General features: G+C 37.0%; 1 protein-coding gene across 1 annotated transcript in view; it reads left to right on the forward strand.

Moving 5' to 3' along the window:
- The window catches only part of plecb (plectin b), a 148,665-nt gene that overhangs the window by 101,385 nt on the left and 30,233 nt on the right, over nt 1-17,047 (forward strand). The window contains 10 exon segments of the mRNA XM_073871771.1: nt 2,391-2,452; nt 5,779-5,868; nt 7,725-7,802; nt 7,877-7,969; nt 9,909-10,075; nt 11,965-12,080; nt 12,408-12,514; nt 13,825-13,944; nt 15,699-15,794; nt 15,924-16,051. Of these exon segments, the coding sequence (XP_073727872.1) occupies nt 2,391-2,452; nt 5,779-5,868; nt 7,725-7,802; nt 7,877-7,969; nt 9,909-10,075; nt 11,965-12,080; nt 12,408-12,514; nt 13,825-13,944; nt 15,699-15,794; nt 15,924-16,051 (1,057 nt within the window).

The raw sequence follows: 17,047 nt of genomic DNA on the forward strand, positions 1-17,047 counted from the left end.
TACTGTCATTGTGTTTGAAAGCAATGCCGCAAATGAATGTTTGACCGGTTTTGAAAGAAACCATTGTGCAAAACAACTCAATATCTTAATGTCTTAAACTGACTTTAAAAGCTATCTCTTGTGAAGCAAGAAGTTTTCCTCTTAGCCAGCTGTGACCAAAAAGTGAAAGGACAATTTGTGGGGCAGCAGGTTTACAGTTCTGATGTCTTAGCACCGCCCACAGTAAAATACTATTGGTCAACAATGTGCAGGGTCTGGTTAGAGCTTGGTGTAATATTGAATATAATGATCCTTCATGGATTTGCATTTTTAGTAAACAAAAAGACAATGTTGTCAGGTTTATCGCTTGCTTTTTAATGTTTACTTAACAAATTTACATTTACAAATAAGTCAGATAGAATGAACGGTATGCGTATTTGGTGCACTGTCCGAGGAGAGAGGGCTTCGAGCTCTGTATTTGGCCCGAACCCAGAGCACTCCCCCTGGGTTTCTGGTTAGGAAAGTAACCAGTCGAATGTGGAGAGGCGGATCTAACAAAGTTGTTCAAGGAGGGTTTAACATTTTTGGTAACATCAAACCTGTGAGAGGAATCTGATACCCAGCAAGCAATTTCACATTTAAAGCAGGTCTAATAGCCATCCAAACACAGCCCAGAGGTCTAGGCTAAAACAATGCAAAATTTGGGCTGTCAGTGAACATTTAATAGACGTCTAAATATACCGCAAATATAAATATATAAATAAAAGAAGCATCTTTTAATCATTGTTGACTTTGCTTACTTGATTATACATCTCAGTATACATCAAAAATGACATGTAACCAACTCATAGCTTGACTATATCAGGTTTATAGTTAACCTAGGTGATAAAATAACCACCAGGGTTTATATAGGAGCCGACACTATACGCTGCATCATTCGTCACAGTAACACTCTGTAACCACTTACTGTTAAAGGAAGCCATGCATTACGTTGGTAGATGGAGGTCAAGGTTTAGGGTCCCCACCCATGAACAGTTACCGTGGTAACATTATTCCTCAAAATTCTCACTTTAATCCTCCCAGCAAAAACAAATTTGTGTGCAGTATTGTGCACTTTGTACTTAACTGATGTACAATGAATTTGAATGGGAGCCATTAGAAAACACGTCATTTATACACAGGAAATTAGATTGGGGTGTTGGTCATTGCCCGGCCACACCTGGACATTATCTCATATAACTTTAGTTGTATGTTTTGAGTCATCTTCCTGTTTGATGATAAAATGCTTAGTAATGCGACTTTTCTTAGTTTTCAATGGATATTGCTCCACCTGTTTTGGCTTTAAATTTTAAGCATCAAACAGAGGACACTCAAACCGTCTGTCATTGACACAACAAACAGAAACCATGCTGCTGGTTTAAGCAGTGTTTCTGTGCCTGGTCGAGATACTAAATCAAACCAAGCAATGTTTTTGAAACCACCACAGAGCTACAATATTTACACTTTATATTTACAGTTGATTTTGCATATAAAAAATAGTACATTAAAAATGAAAATCAGCACTCATTTATTTGCCCTCATGTTGTTCCAGACCCATACGATGTAATATTGGGCAGATTTATTACACAGTAACTGTCTTCATAAAGATACATATTTATCCTTGACTTCATAGAGTGCTTTAAAGATTACACCTAACCTTGTGATTCAACTTTATGTGATATGATCACAGTCACACTGTATGTATGTATGTACTGTACTGTATGAGACAGCAGTATGAGTTGTTTCCTGTGTTGAGTTTGGTGAATGGACTTTGCAGACTGTGGGTGTGTCTCGTTTTCTCTCTTGTGTTTGGGGTAATCAAGCCGGCGTGCTTTCTTGAAACAGTATGCACAAGATGAAAGTACAATACTCTGGCATCATGGTTTGTTTTTACCTGCCTGAGGGCTTACAATGCATAGCGTTGTCTTCTCTCCAAACTTGTGCTTTGTCTGTACTTGACAATGGAGTTGCCTAAACACCTCCTGCAGTCATGATTCTCCAGCTTTACAGAGAGATGGGAGTGTCTCAGGGTGGGTCTGTTTGTAGGAACGCTTAACATCTCTTAACTTACACATGTCTAAATGGTAATTCTTGTTGAAGCAAGGCACCTACACTTGAGCAATTGCAATTGGCTGGCATAAAAACACACTATTGGTTAAGCCAATGTTGCTACTGTATGCCAAGCGGGTCTGGATGCTCGAACAAAGAAAGCAATGTACTGATAACACCACAGTGTTTACACTTTATATGAGAATAAACCTACGGGTGTTTTTCTCACAGTAGTCTCTGCATATTACACCAGAAAAAATCCAAACAATAATCCTGATCATTTCTGACATGTACTCACTTTCTCTTTTCTTGCCGTTTTGCAGATGAACGGGACAGAGTGCAGAAAAAGACTTTTACAAAATGGGTGAACAAACATCTGATAAAGGTACATTTATTTTTTATTTCTCTTTATATTTACTTCAATTATTTGTATGCTTTTAACCAGCAGAAAACATTGTATCAGTTCGGTGGTGAGTTAACCCTAGTGTTTGTACAGTAGCATCATTCTCTACCCATCAAACTATCTGAACCCATTTCCTAATACATTCATGTTTGTGTTATTAAACTTATACCTAAACTCTCCTAATATGTACTAAAATGTGTACATTTGATACCAATATGTAGCATTGATGTACTAATATGTACTCGTATTGGTACCAAAATGCGAATGCATACTTTTTGAAAGGGTACCGCCACAGTGACCACTAAGGAACATTTTTGGACAATTTTGTTTTTCTGAAAGTGTAAATAACAACAAGGATAAAACCCCAGTGCAGTGTTATAATGTTGCAGAGCTACCAATGACTTGAGTTATTGAGTTGCAAACAGACTATATGTTCCCCTAAACATACGCTATTGTAGTATTGTCAACAAGTAGTTTAAAACCCATCTCTTCTCATATACATTAGCAGTGACATCAACAATATATCATTACCTAACCTAAAAAAGGTTATTTGGGTAAAAGGGGGGCGTTGAAAGGCGAACAATTCACTGAAGACATTCTCATTACGAAAATGAAAACACAGTTAAACAGACTGGATGTTGTAGCTTCTGCACACTTACAAATCAATCAAGACTGCTCCGAAACAATAGACCTGATAAAAGACAAACCTGTATGTATGTGATGAACACAGCTCTGAAACAGGGTACTTTAGTCTGGGTTATAAACCCATGGCATGCCACAGACACTTGGCAAACCAGCTCGACTTCCCTAATTTTATTAGTTTACAAAGCTGCAAATATTTAAATGTAAAACAAATGTGAAGTCTCTTGCGACAATGATTTAAAAATAAGAAAACAAAATGCGAAAACAATACATAAAATGACACGAAAAAGAAAGTCGTGCCACGTACACGAAAAACTATTTATAGAAATTCGTGCGAGTGACACGAAAAATACATTCATGCTCAAGGCATGAAAAAAGCAGAATTTTGTTTTTATAGACATGATTAAATTAATAATTTTTTTTTGTGACTATAACACGACTTTCCGTGAGATCATTTTGGTTTTTACACCTTTGGTCTATTAAATCCTGACCATTTTCTACTCTGTATTATAAACATAATTTGCTGAACCCGACTTTAACCTTGACCAGCACTCACACAGCAGACAAGCAGACGATAACATAAACACAAACTGCGAGCGCTGTTTGTGTTTTTTATCTGTCATCAGTTGTAATCAGAATAATGCTATTGCTTTGTGCTGATAGAGATGATTATGTGAGAATAAGAAAGGACTGACAGACAAAAAAATCTTCCCTGAAAAGGTAATTGGTGTTAATATACAGGACTGATATAATCTACTGTGTAATATTCATTGATGGTGATTAAGTTCATTAAAATTACTAAACTAAACAAATGTTTTTGTAAATTGTTGCTAATAGGGCATTTTTAAGGTAGCTAGGTAAATGTGTAATGCATCAAGGACCTCTAGTGGCTAAATTTTATCACTACCTTTATCACCTTTATCTCTCTCTCTCTCTCTCTCTCTCTCTCTCTCTCTCTCTCTGTCATCTAAATTCTAATTGAATTTAAAGGAGCTTATAGACAGGATCAAAGAAAGGATGCTGGAGGTTTCATTTGTTTCATAACAATTGTTTCATTTCATTGTGCTGAACTTTGAGAGTAAAGCTTTTTAGCTTTTGTCATTTTTAAGTTTTATTGGTCTTTTAAACAGCAGTTATTTCATAACAATTACTTTGTTCTTGTTCACTTTATATAACTGGTGATCCCAAAAAAGAAACAACATTTTAATTTACTGTTATAGCATGAGATAATCAAGGCCTATCCTATACCTAATGGTTTTATTCAGCTTTTTCCATACAACAGTAAATAGGAAATAAAGAGGCATGAAAAAGTTGTCTAAAGCCACATAATGTCTTGGTATAAGGAATAATGTACATTCATGTTTTCAGAGTAACACAAACCAGATTTGATCTTAACATTTATCTAAATGTTGTCCTACTTTGGTAAACCTTAATTTCTCACATCTCTATCCTTATTTCTACATATCTAACTCCATTAATTTTTCCTCTTTTCCTTCCATCTTTGTAATCTCTCTTACCTTTCCTGTCATCCTTCATTCATTCATTCATTCATTCATTCCAGCACTGGAAGTCTGAGGTAGGTGCCATCTGCCAGCGTGTTTCTGCAGGTCTTTCACATGCATGTAAATATGTTATCCTCAAGGCATTTGACCCTGATAGTTTCTTCTGCTGTCACATGAGGAATGTAAAATGACTCACAATTTCAGCTATGAAAATGGTAGATTGTTACCAATAGATTAAGTCATTCAATACAGCAAAAGAAATTCAGAGCGCTCACTGTCTGATCTTGTGATTGTGTCACTTCTGTATGCACTTAATTACTTGCTATTGCTCATTTGTAAAATAAAGTAATAGTTGGGTAACATAGAACAAATACCTTCAGAATGTTAAGCAATCGAAAGATAGATTTTCATAAATTTGTAAAGTGCATGTTGAACAAGTCACCATTTCATTCACGTGTTTCACCATTTTATTCACTTTTTGCATTCATCTTGTTATTTTTTTAATAGTCCTGCAATATGAATGATGATTTCTGAAAGCACAATAATATGAGATCATATGTAATAATAGTTATGAATGAATTATTGTATTGATACAATCCTCTAGTATTGACACTCTAGGACGCAAACTTAATCCACAGTAACCTTTCATTTTCCAAGCATATATACAGTATGATCCAATGCACTTTATACAGTATTTGACAGTAAGCGATCAAGATAGTAAAAGATAAAGACACTGAGATTTCAGAGGTACAAAGCTTCAGAATTATATTTCAACTCGGTGTAAACCCTGTAAATCAGTGAAGTTATTGACGTGTGGCAGCTGAGCCGTTCTTCTGCCTGGAGCGAAGCATTGCCTCGTCCTGTTCTTGCTGATCAGTGCAGAAAATTTTAAGTGTTTTGAAGTGTTGTTTTTCCTACATAAAGAAGACATAAATGTTGTGTAAAAGTAGTATCCCATCTCAAATCACTTTAAAAGTGCATTGCCTTAAGTTGATTAAGATGTTTATTGTCGCAGGTAGACCGACTTGACCAAAAAAGTTGCCAACCAGCTACTCTGAAACTATAGCATAAAACTCCTATATATTTATATTGATCACCATCTTAGGTGGTCTATGTTGATAATCATTATCATAAATTGATCCATGTTCTCTATTGATTTCTCAGACCCAGCGCCATGTGAATGATCTTTATGAAGATCTCAGAGATGGACATAACCTGATCTCCCTGCTTGAGGTCCTCTCTGGAGAGACACTGGTGAGTATCAGCGATCCTCTGACATTAAAATCTCTGCAGATCTGTCTCCACCAGCTAAACTAACCAACAGAAGACCCATTAATAAAAGCGCTCAGATCCCAAGCTTTTCAACTTCACCCTTCCCTCAGGCCTACAGATCCACACCTCGCTCCCTCAGATCCATAATCTTGATCCGTAACACACCGTACACAAGCCAAACACAGGGCTAATGCCTTGAAGTACTCCCAAAGTCATATACAGTAAAGTTGAATCACAACCAAAACACGGGTTCAGATATTCAAGGCAAACTCTATCCAGAAATCATCCCATTATACTGCTTCACTTCTCAGCTTTAGCTAAGACATTAACATCACTGTTTGGCTTTTCTTTCTCTCTCTCTCTGCCTATACTTTCACCTTCCTTTGACATTGACCCCCATCTCTTTGCTGACCTAAACCCCTTTGACTTCTGTCTGGTCTTTGTGCACTTCTCTTGTTGGGGAAGCCGAGGGAGAGAGACGTTGTGCGGAGCGTACGCTTGGTGAGTGGGCTTGTCATGTACTGTACATGCTTCGATGGCATGTGGCACTCGCTGTGCATGATGTCACTCCAGTTTCATCACAATATTGCTCTCGTTTTTTACTCTTGCAGATTTCTTAAGTCACACTGATGATCTCATGAACTCTGTAGGCTAGTAAAATTGGGGCTAAATGTTTTTAAAGTCACAATGAAAATCATTTCACTTACATTTTGTGGAATATTGTGGTTTTTTTTAGAAGTGACTTATCTGTAAGCTTTATTAATTTTAAAAAGCATGTGCCCTCATAATCTTTAATCAAAAACGCTAATCTCCCCCCTCCTCGAAACGACCTCTATTTACTTCCGGTCACAAGGAATGGCGGGAGGGCGGGTCCCAGGGATCCAGCGATTAGCAAATACGAACATGTCCCAACTTCCAATAATCTAATAAATTCTTGATGGACGAATTCAAGTAACGCCCTATCTCATTTCAAAAGTCGTTTCACATATACGTCATGACAATTTTGTTTCATTGTGACTTTAAACTGATTTTTTAGGATTTATTATTTATTTATGCGATTTGGGTTAGATTTATTATTTACTTTTATTATTTAGTAATATTATTTCTATATGGCTGTCTGCTTTGAGTTGAAGTAATATGTGCATGCTTTTTGCTAAATTGGGGGACTTTTAATTTAGCATTTTTAGGAATAATCAGTTCAGCTTGCGCATGATGTATGCTGGTGCTCTTTATGACATCATTTATCTGAACCTCATATTTTGGATGTGAGACCAATATTTTATTATAAAAATGATTACTCACTGTCCAATGTTACTTTGAAGCAGTATGGAGTTATAAAGTTTATCATCCATAATACAGACAGTCAGAATTTTTTACCAAAGTGGTTTTCAACTGGCAAACTGTGACCCAAAATAGACCCATTACATAATTTTTTTATGTACAGTAAATCTATTCCAAATGCTTTAATTATTTTGCATATTATATGGAGGATGCAGAACAGTTCAATGTAAAGTTAATACTTTAAAATGTTTTAATTGACCTAATTTTGGTGAGTTGGGTTAAACATCTGAACTAGAACCAGTTGAAAATCAATGATTTATTATAGTATTCCTCCACAATTACACCACATACCACCAGCTGAGACCACAACACCATCACTTCTGTCGTTCTGTCTCTTGTTTGGTTTGTTTGTGATCTTGAATTGTAGGTCCATTACACTGTTATTTTGAATGTTTTTTTATTCTTCATTACGATCTTCTCTGAGAAGTCCAGGACACACCTCCACCTCTCTGTACCTAACACATTATAAGTCTAAATGTTTTATTATTTCCCCACAGCCTCGCGAGAGAGGACGTATGCGATTCCACAAACTTCAGAATGTACAGATAGCACTGGATTTCCTCAAACACAGACAGGTGAGAGATATTTTAAGTTCTTTTCAATGATGGGTTCTTTAGTTGAAAGGTAAACTGAACTCCTCTTTGCACAGGTCAAGCTGGTGAATATCAGGAATGACGATATCGCAGATGGAAACCCAAAGCTGACGCTGGGTCTTATATGGACCATCATTCTCCACTTCCAGGTGTCCCATTCTGTCAGTATTAAGTTTCAATACCATTTACCTCCTCTGTCTCCTGGGCTCAGAATCGGTTTGGTGAATCACTTCAGTCTGGGTCAATTACTGGTTCACTCCATACTTTGGGTTTCTTGGGACATAATAATTGGTTATATCAAACATTAATGAGGTTAATGAATTTGCTTTACTTTCTTCAAACCAGTGTCTGCCTCATGCAATCAGATACATTTCTCTATTAGTTTTACAGTCTGCTTCTGTCATGAAGATCCATTATGATTCTAACCACCACAATGGTCTTATTATGTGAAAATGAGGCAAACAACTCGTTTGATTCTAAAATTTGATTCGGGCGCCATAAGGAAATCTCTGATTAAATCTGATTTCATAATCTAATATACATTACAGACTAGACGTATTTGAAGTTCAAAGTTCAAGTTAAACCACACCCACATTTAGTCCACCTAAGCTTACAGCATGACAATAAATACAAATAAAAGCTTAGATGCTTTGTGCACAATGCAGTTGTACAGCTGCCACAGTCTTGACTCATGAAATCCACCCAATTATTCTCTGTACTCTTTTCTAAGTCTTAAATCCAGTTTCTTTGGATGAATTAACATGCCAGAGCACCTGGTGAGTCAAGAAGACTTGTGTCAGAGTCTGCTGTCTGGATTCAGTGTATTATATTTCTTCAACATCCATCTTTAAACATTTTTGTTTGGTTATTTAAAATAGCAAACTTAAAGGGAAAAAATTATCTCATAATTTAGTCACCCTCATGTCTCACAGATGTATAGTATATGACTTCCTTACATCAGTTGAACACAAACAATGTTATATTAAAATGCTGTCATTCTCCAAAAAAGACAAATAACCAAAATAATTTCTACAGGTAAAAATCACTCGATTGAATGTCCACTAGAGGTGTTTTTCTCTGTTTTGATGCAGGAGAAGTTTCGAAACAGACTTATACAATTAAAACCTTTTTCGTCTATGTTAAATAGATTTGTGCCATTTGATATTTATTTATAGTCATATTAGCACAAACGCGTGGCATGCCTAAGCAACTTAAGCTGTCCTTGCGGTTTAATTTGAAGAAAACACAGCTAACTAACACATACTGTACAGATGTTTTTTGAGCGTTACCGTCCCCTTCGCCACTATGCTTTCTGTGAACAAAAAGTTCTTGACATATCTCAGTCCAACACGATCAATCCTGACAGTAATGCAAGCCTGTACTGAAGAATATACGCCAATAATGTTCAGTATTGTGTGCTTTGTGAAACTTGAATGAACCTGCATCAAAAACAAGCGCCTCTAGTGGACACAACAACCAAAAGATGCAACGATATATACCAGAAGAAACGTATTTCAGATTAAGCAGAAATGTTGGCAGAGGTATGTAATTCCAGTGAGAAAAATGCACATCCATCCATCATTAAAGTAATCCAAATCCCTGCGGGTTTGTGTTTAACTGAAAAAAAAGTCCTATACATCTGTGATGGCTTGAGGGTATATGAACTGAGAATTTCATATTTGGGTGAACTATTCCTCTACAACAGTAACTACAGGCAGATGTTTTAAATATACTTGTAGAAGTTTAGCTTTACAAATCTTACACTGCCGTTTTTGTCATGTTGGATTTAATGAATAAATATACAGATTGAATACAACAAAAATGGTAAAATTCTGATTTTATAAATTAGATTACATCAAATCGCATGTAAAAAAGCACAAAAAGCTGTAATGTAGTTAGTTAGTTTGTTTATATATTTACATATAAAAGTAAAAGTTGGGTTAGAACCCTTACACAGCATCCTGAGTATTTTAAAGGGTCTCAGAACCAGGAGGTCAATGGTATTCAGTGGGTCGTGACAAATTCATGGCATGCCTAAATTTGTTACACGTAACTAAACCCATAAAACTCATATTTTTGGGCTGGTAGATTTCAGATATCCAGGTGAATGGTCAATCAGATGATATGTCAGCCAAGGAGAAACTGCTGCTGTGGTCTCAGCGTATGTCTGATGGATATCAGGGCATTCACTGCCAAAATTTTACCACCAGCTGGAGGGACGGAAAACTTTTCAACGCTGTTATACACAAACACGAGTAAGTTTCTCTTTAGCCATGTCTAATACTGTCATTCTCACATTTGGTTGGATTATATGGTTAGTAAATTGCTCTTAAGTGCTTAAGTGGGAGATGAATAGCAATGTCACATCATTCATTATTTTTTACCTGGTATTTTCCTAAAATATATATCATCACTCTTACAATCTTGCATTCCTTCGAAATGACAGCTTTATGTCAAATGTATTAGGCTATAGAATAGTATTATTAAGTAACTAATTTGGCTCAACTTTAAGTTTCACTCTTTATCAAATACAAACATGTTCTTAACTGAATTCAGGAATTCATATTTTTGTAGTGATAATAGCCCTAAGCACTCATATCAAATCAGCGTTGTGCAAACAGACAGTTTATGGTGCCATTCACAGTTTTCTTAAGTTAATCAGGCTTTGAAGTTACAAAACACTTTATGGAGCGAAAAGTGTAACCTTTGTGTGAACTATTTCCTATATGAATATCGATCATTAATACATCCCAATAAACAAATGACATATGTGTTTGATAATAGAATATCTATACTAAATGAAAGCAGTTTGATGGTAAGAAGGGTGTGTCCCATGTCCGGCAAACACAATAGACTGCAGGAAAACATTGGATAAGAAAGAAGTTTTATAAAGAAGTGTACACTGAATGTGATTTAACATTGAAAGTATAAAAGATAAATACTGTAAGGTGTGGTGCATGCTGGAGAGTCATTATTAGTTGGGAGACAGGCCTCGCCGTAGGGAACCTTTCCTGAAACATAGAGTAGGCATGTACCTGCAAAGCTTGGATACGCCCTACAGACACTGTTGAGCGGAGAGAGAGAGAGAGAAAGAGAGAGAGTTTGATGCTTTTGTCAGTCAGGAACACCCATATGAGTTGCAGTACTGCACAGAATACGTTAGTTTGCAACGAAGTTTTTGGAGCTCTGCACGACAAAATGAATTCAAGAAGCAGAAGAATCACTCGTACTTGGAGGGTTCACCCTTTCACGGAGAAGTGATACTCATACCGCGCATTTCTGGAAAGCAATTCTGGACCCTAAATCCTTGAAATCAAGAAGACACAATGATGCGAAACATAAAGAGGCGTTTGTCCCAGAAGCGGCGACGTACCAACTCGAACAGTACCGTGGCTTCTATGAACGATATGGAGGACCGTGTGATCATGCTGTGTGAGGAGATTCCCTCCGAATGTTCACTGGATTCTGGCCGGGGCTCCCAAAGTTCAGGGGCTCATTCCAGTGGGGACTCTCAGACGGGAGATGGACACGGATGGGATTCGGCTCACAATATACGAGAGAGGGACCTGCAACATTCCTATGGAGGGCACGGACGGGAAGATCTGGCCATGGTGGAAGACTCTTCGTGTCAAACTAGACATTTCTTTTCTGTGCCTTCCACAGTACATTTCCACGAGCAATCTGGGTGTGCTCTATTTCTAACCTTCTATAGATGTGTAGTTTTGATATTATAATGACCAATACTGTATGAATGTGTAGAAATCAAATGTAGATTTAGATTTTGTTTGCTTTGTATTGCTTTCAGCCCCGCCCATCTTATAGCTTGTCAGGTATGGCTCCATCCCTTAGGATACAGATGATAATGTGAATTTATGGGACAGGTGGACAGATAACCTGGTTCTCTGAACTCGTTTTGAATCCCATTGTAGCATTTGACTATATAAACCATATATCTGCTTTATTGTATGTTTTCTATGAATTTTTAGCATTAGCATTTTTAGCTCAGTGCAGTCTATAGCTTAACTGGTACAGCATGGTGTTAGCAACAAAACATCATGGGGTTAAGTCTCAGACACATGAACTTTGGACACGATGCAAAAGTTGCTTTAAGCATATTTTTAAATGTTTAATTTCGATTCCTCAGGCCCAGGCTTATCGACATGACGAAGGTTTATCGCCAGACCAACCTGGAGAACCTGGAGCAGGCCTTTTCTGTGGCCGAGCAAAAACTTGGGGTCACCCGACTTCTTGACCCAGAGGGTGAGATCAAATACAATAGCTCTGTACACTGATTTTGTTCACTAGATACTAGTTAAAATAGAAACCCTAAATGTTTTGTTAAAGAGAAAGGTCTTATTTAACTGTTCAATTAACAGCTGTATTGATCCAGATCCAACAGGTTTAGGTAAAGCATAACAGTGAAATATATAAAAATTACCAAATAACAATTTTATTAACTTTATCCACAGAGATAGCAATATGCCACTGAAAAACATAAGATGGAAAATGTTAAAATGTAAAGCTCTAAAGAGTTATGAAATACATAAAAACAGTTATTAATAAACGCTCATGTTTGATTGATTTTAGATGTGGATGTGCCCCATCCTGATGAGAAGTCAATCATCACATATGTGTCCTCCCTTTATGATGCTATGCCACGTGTTCCTGATGTCCGTGATGGTGGCAAGACCAATGTGAGTATTTCCTCTTATCATTTTAAAACGAATCTAGTAATTATTATATTTTCATGGATTCTTAAAAATGTTCTACTTGATTTTTGCCAATCCCACTTCATGGATAAATAATAATGAGCATCTGTCACTCTGACAATCCCCTAATAAGAAAACTGACAGATATTCCGCAATATTCATCTTTATCATTATATGGTATTTAAAGGGGTTGTACATTATTTTCTTAGGGCTTTTCACACTGTGCCTTGGGTTATCTTCGTTCTAAACCCTAGGTTAAACACTTGTAATTTAGAAACGGGTTATCACTGAAATTAACCTAGGGTTATGAAACCCTGCTGCAAACGCATGCAGTGTGAAACAAAGTGAGGTTAGAATGAAGTGACTCAATGCAAAGCAACGGACAGCCAATCAGCAACTGAAGTGCACCTCATATCATGAGCTGTATACTGAAAACACCTGAATTGGAGTAAAAATTACATCCCAGAAGGCTTAAAACAGCCAAGAGAGATTTATGTTGCCACCTGTTCGTCACTGATGTGAAACCGCGAGACAAGCAGTTATTTAACGCGACAGCACGCTATTTTAATTCAGTCAGTTTGACATCACTTTTCATCCAATCATGACTGTTGACACAACAAATGTGCAAAAGAAAACATTAACCTAGGGTTTAGGAATGCACAGTGTGAAAGGTAAATATGAACAGTGTGAAACTGATAACCCAGGATTCAGTTAACCTGGGATTTAGAATAACCAAGGGTTAACTATTTCAAGTGTGAGAAGCCCTTCTGAGAGGGGTTCACCAAACTGGCAGTACTGCTAGATCGCTTCCTAATACACTCTCCAAGAAGTGCCTTTATTAACAAATATTGAAGCTACAAAAAATCTAGCTTAATGGATCAACCTTATCAGTGAACCCACTCTTGATTATGGATTAAATTTAAACAAATGCTACTTTTAATAAAATATCTTTGTTTGGGTTTGGCTGAAGACAGAAAGTCATAAAAGCATGTGAATAGAAATAAATCTTTTTATCTTTATTAAGTAATAAATTTTGCGTGATCTCGGCAAACCTTACATAACCATAATACTTGAACCAATTGCTGTCAGCTGTATCTTTTCTATTCGATAAAAACGAAGTCATTATCTATCAAAATGTCCATCCCTGTATTCACTATTTTTGCACTTGGATCTGTGGTTGGCTTTGTCAAAACTTAATTGAAGTAGTGTGATAAGTGACTTAGTGGCGAGTTAGCACAGGAGGTAAAGAGCTCTCCCGTTCCTCTCTGAGATGTTTGTTCCTCTTTTGGCCGCAGGAACTGGAACTGCGCTGGCAGGAATACTATGAGCTGGTCACCATTATACTCCAGTGGATCAGACATCATGTTGTCATCTTTGAGGAGAGGAAGTTCCCCGCCAGCTATGAAGAGATTGAGGTGAGGAACGCTAAAGTCTGCTGTTGTGTTGTGGGTTGCTACTAGAAACCTTAACGTATATTAGGCAGCAATACAGTCTTCATTGTGTGCTGATTGTGAGATCCACACAATCTGTTATCTGTTAGTGTCTGCTGGTCATTGTCATATGTTGGATTTCAAATACTGATGTCAACATAAGACATCTTAACTCATTTAATCAGTAGGATTTCTCTGGCGAACCAGTTTCACCAAAATGACAATGCTGATTGACCAACTTTACCAGCTACAGTAGGTTTTTGCATTGGATGAACATCACAGCTGCTCTTCAGTGTTGAGTAGCAACATTGCTATAACTAAATAGCCTTTAGCCTGACAATGATGCTGCTAATGGCTTAGTCTCTAACTTGGTTATATAAATTAGGGTGCTCCTGTTTGTAATTAACTGGCAGTTTGGATGTATCTGTTCAAGGTCGTCTGTAAACCCTAGTGACTCAAAGAAATCAGATTTATATCTTTGTCATTTGATTCTTACCTGTAAATATTTTTTTAAAAAGCGCATGACTCATGTCATAAGACACCACACAATACAAGCAGGAACATCTTTGTTTGAATTTGAATGGATCCGTCCAGTTAGGGTGGGGCAGATATGTCACAGGTATATTATCTTGGTCTGAGGGCATGCTATTTATCTTAACTTCAAAGAATCCTCAGTTTTATAACTCCAGGATAGATGACTAATAAAGGTGCGCTTTCAAAACGAAGATATCCAAACAGTTGAAGTTCCTGTTTTTGGAGGAAAAGAGAAAGTTTATAGGATTGTGCATTTATGGATAGGGTTGAACAAAAAAGAAAAGAAAGTAATAAACTCTTTGAGTTGAACCTCAAATTTGTTTAGAGGCTGTTTAACTAACTTCAGCAAACTACTGTACCATATCTAAGCAAGATTATCCTCAAACTGTTGCACTAACATGATCGTAAATAACCTGGAAGAGTAAACTTAGATGAAGAAGTAGACAGTTGATGCAATGTTAATTATAGTGCCCCTTGTGGCTGTGATGAGAATGAAATACAATGATATGAGTTGTATTCTGACCATAGACTGTAAAAAAATATGACATCACCCATAGGTTTGTAAAGAGCTAGTATAATAGTAGGCGGCGCCTGCCGTTGACATCTTGGCAGCTCATCACCGCGCATCACTCAAGGATAACTGAAAATGGGTAAAGAGGCGGGCCGTGTGTGAAGTTGAGGTGGCTCGTTGCTGAAACCACGCCTGTCTAGCGCGACGACTGTAGTGACAGCAGTGGCTGTTCACCTGTCATTCAAGTTGCCACGCCTTTAATTATGCTAAACTTTAAGGCTTAATATAATTTAAACGGATGAGGTACAAAAAATTCACCCCCTCACAGTTGTCATGAAGGGCAAAAATAGACCCAAAAACACTTTTTTATACCAGGCTGTAAACATATTATTTTCTGCTGTAAAGTTGGGGATTTTAACATGGGGGGTCTATGAGAATTGATTGCATTTTGGAGTCAGTCTCTAGCGGCCAGCTGATGAATTGCAGTTTAAATAACTTCCATATTGGCTTCAGAAGAAAGATTGGAAGGTTGCCCTCAACACAATACAGAATTGAATGACTTGTAAAATGTTTTTACTAAATGTAAAATCGACCTGTGTTTCTCTTCAGCTCTTGTTGACTTTATCTCACTCACCGTGTTATATGTCTATGTGCGTGTTTATTACTATCTTCATTGAATCATTTTTATATTGAGATTCTGTGGCGTCAATTTCTGAAGTTCAAAGAAACCGAGTTGCCTGGCAAAGAGTCAGATAAGATCCGCTCCAAACTACTCTACCAGTCCTTTGAGGTTTGTACTTCACATGTACTATAATGTCAAATTTACAGTGCTTAAATCTGATCATTATTTTACTCTATTAAATTACATTTGTATCTTAATACACCTTGATTAAATTTCTAGCACTTCATTTCTCCACAGAGTGCGGTTCACGCTGGTCAGATTAAAGTGCCTCCAGGTTACCACCCCATCGATGTTGAAAAGGAATGGGGGCGACTCCACGTCGCCATTCTAGAAAGAGAGAGACTTCTCAGAATTGAGTTTGAGAGGTGCGATATTACAATATATTACAAAATATAAGATCAAATTGTTTATAAAACAGTGATTTTTGGTAAGTGACACTAGCTACGTTTACATGGACACCTTTTGCCTCAATTGGAATGAAATCTTTCTGATTGATAAATCCTATCATGGGGTTTACATGAACACTTATATACGGGATTGATGTTCATATTGCACAAGCTTCAAATCAGATTTGATAATTTGACGTGATGCACACAGTATCTCTCAAAGCGCAGAGAACACATATTTTGAAAAAAGGAACCACACACATGACGGGCTACATACATGTTGTGACGAACTTTGCATCGAGCGCCCTTGAGAAAAGAAGTCACCGGCCGACACTGGTGTTTGACTTCATGCGGTGCTGCACACTCGTTTGTGAATCAGAGTATAAATGAAGAGTTTCGTTGCAAAACGAGATAAATTCAATTTTTTAACATTTTTGTCAAAACATGTTTATTATTATGTTATCATGTTATTATTTTGTTTTATGGTGCTACTTAGCTGTATTTTTTAAGTTATGAAGGTTTAAACAAACAAACCAACTGCAGTTGCATAGAAATTAATTGGAATGCACAACCAAAAAACGAGATTTCTGAACAATTAAAAAAACGGTGGTTATCTCGTTTTGCAACGAAATTCTTCAAATTATGGACTAACCAGACAATGCTGTCTCGTATCACTTTACAGGGAATTGAAAGGAGGTTAGGAAAATTAAAGAATGACAAGACAACAACAACACAAGCTCACGTTTTTTGCATCATTACGCCAATTCTACGTCATTCCACATGCGCATATGCTCCACACTCCAGTCTAGTACACTCTCAGAAATAAAGCTACAAACTTGTCACTGGGACAGTGCCCTTTCAAAAAGGTACACCTTTGTACCCAAAGGGCGCATATTAGTACTTCATAGGTACACATTGGCAGTTCAAAGATACACATTTGTACCTAAATGGTACATATTAGGACCTTTGTACTGT

The sequence above is a fragment of the Misgurnus anguillicaudatus genome, chromosome 10 (genome assembly GCF_027580225.2).
Source record: "Misgurnus anguillicaudatus chromosome 10, ASM2758022v2, whole genome shotgun sequence".
Lineage (NCBI taxonomy): Eukaryota > Metazoa > Chordata > Actinopteri > Cypriniformes > Cobitidae > Misgurnus > Misgurnus anguillicaudatus.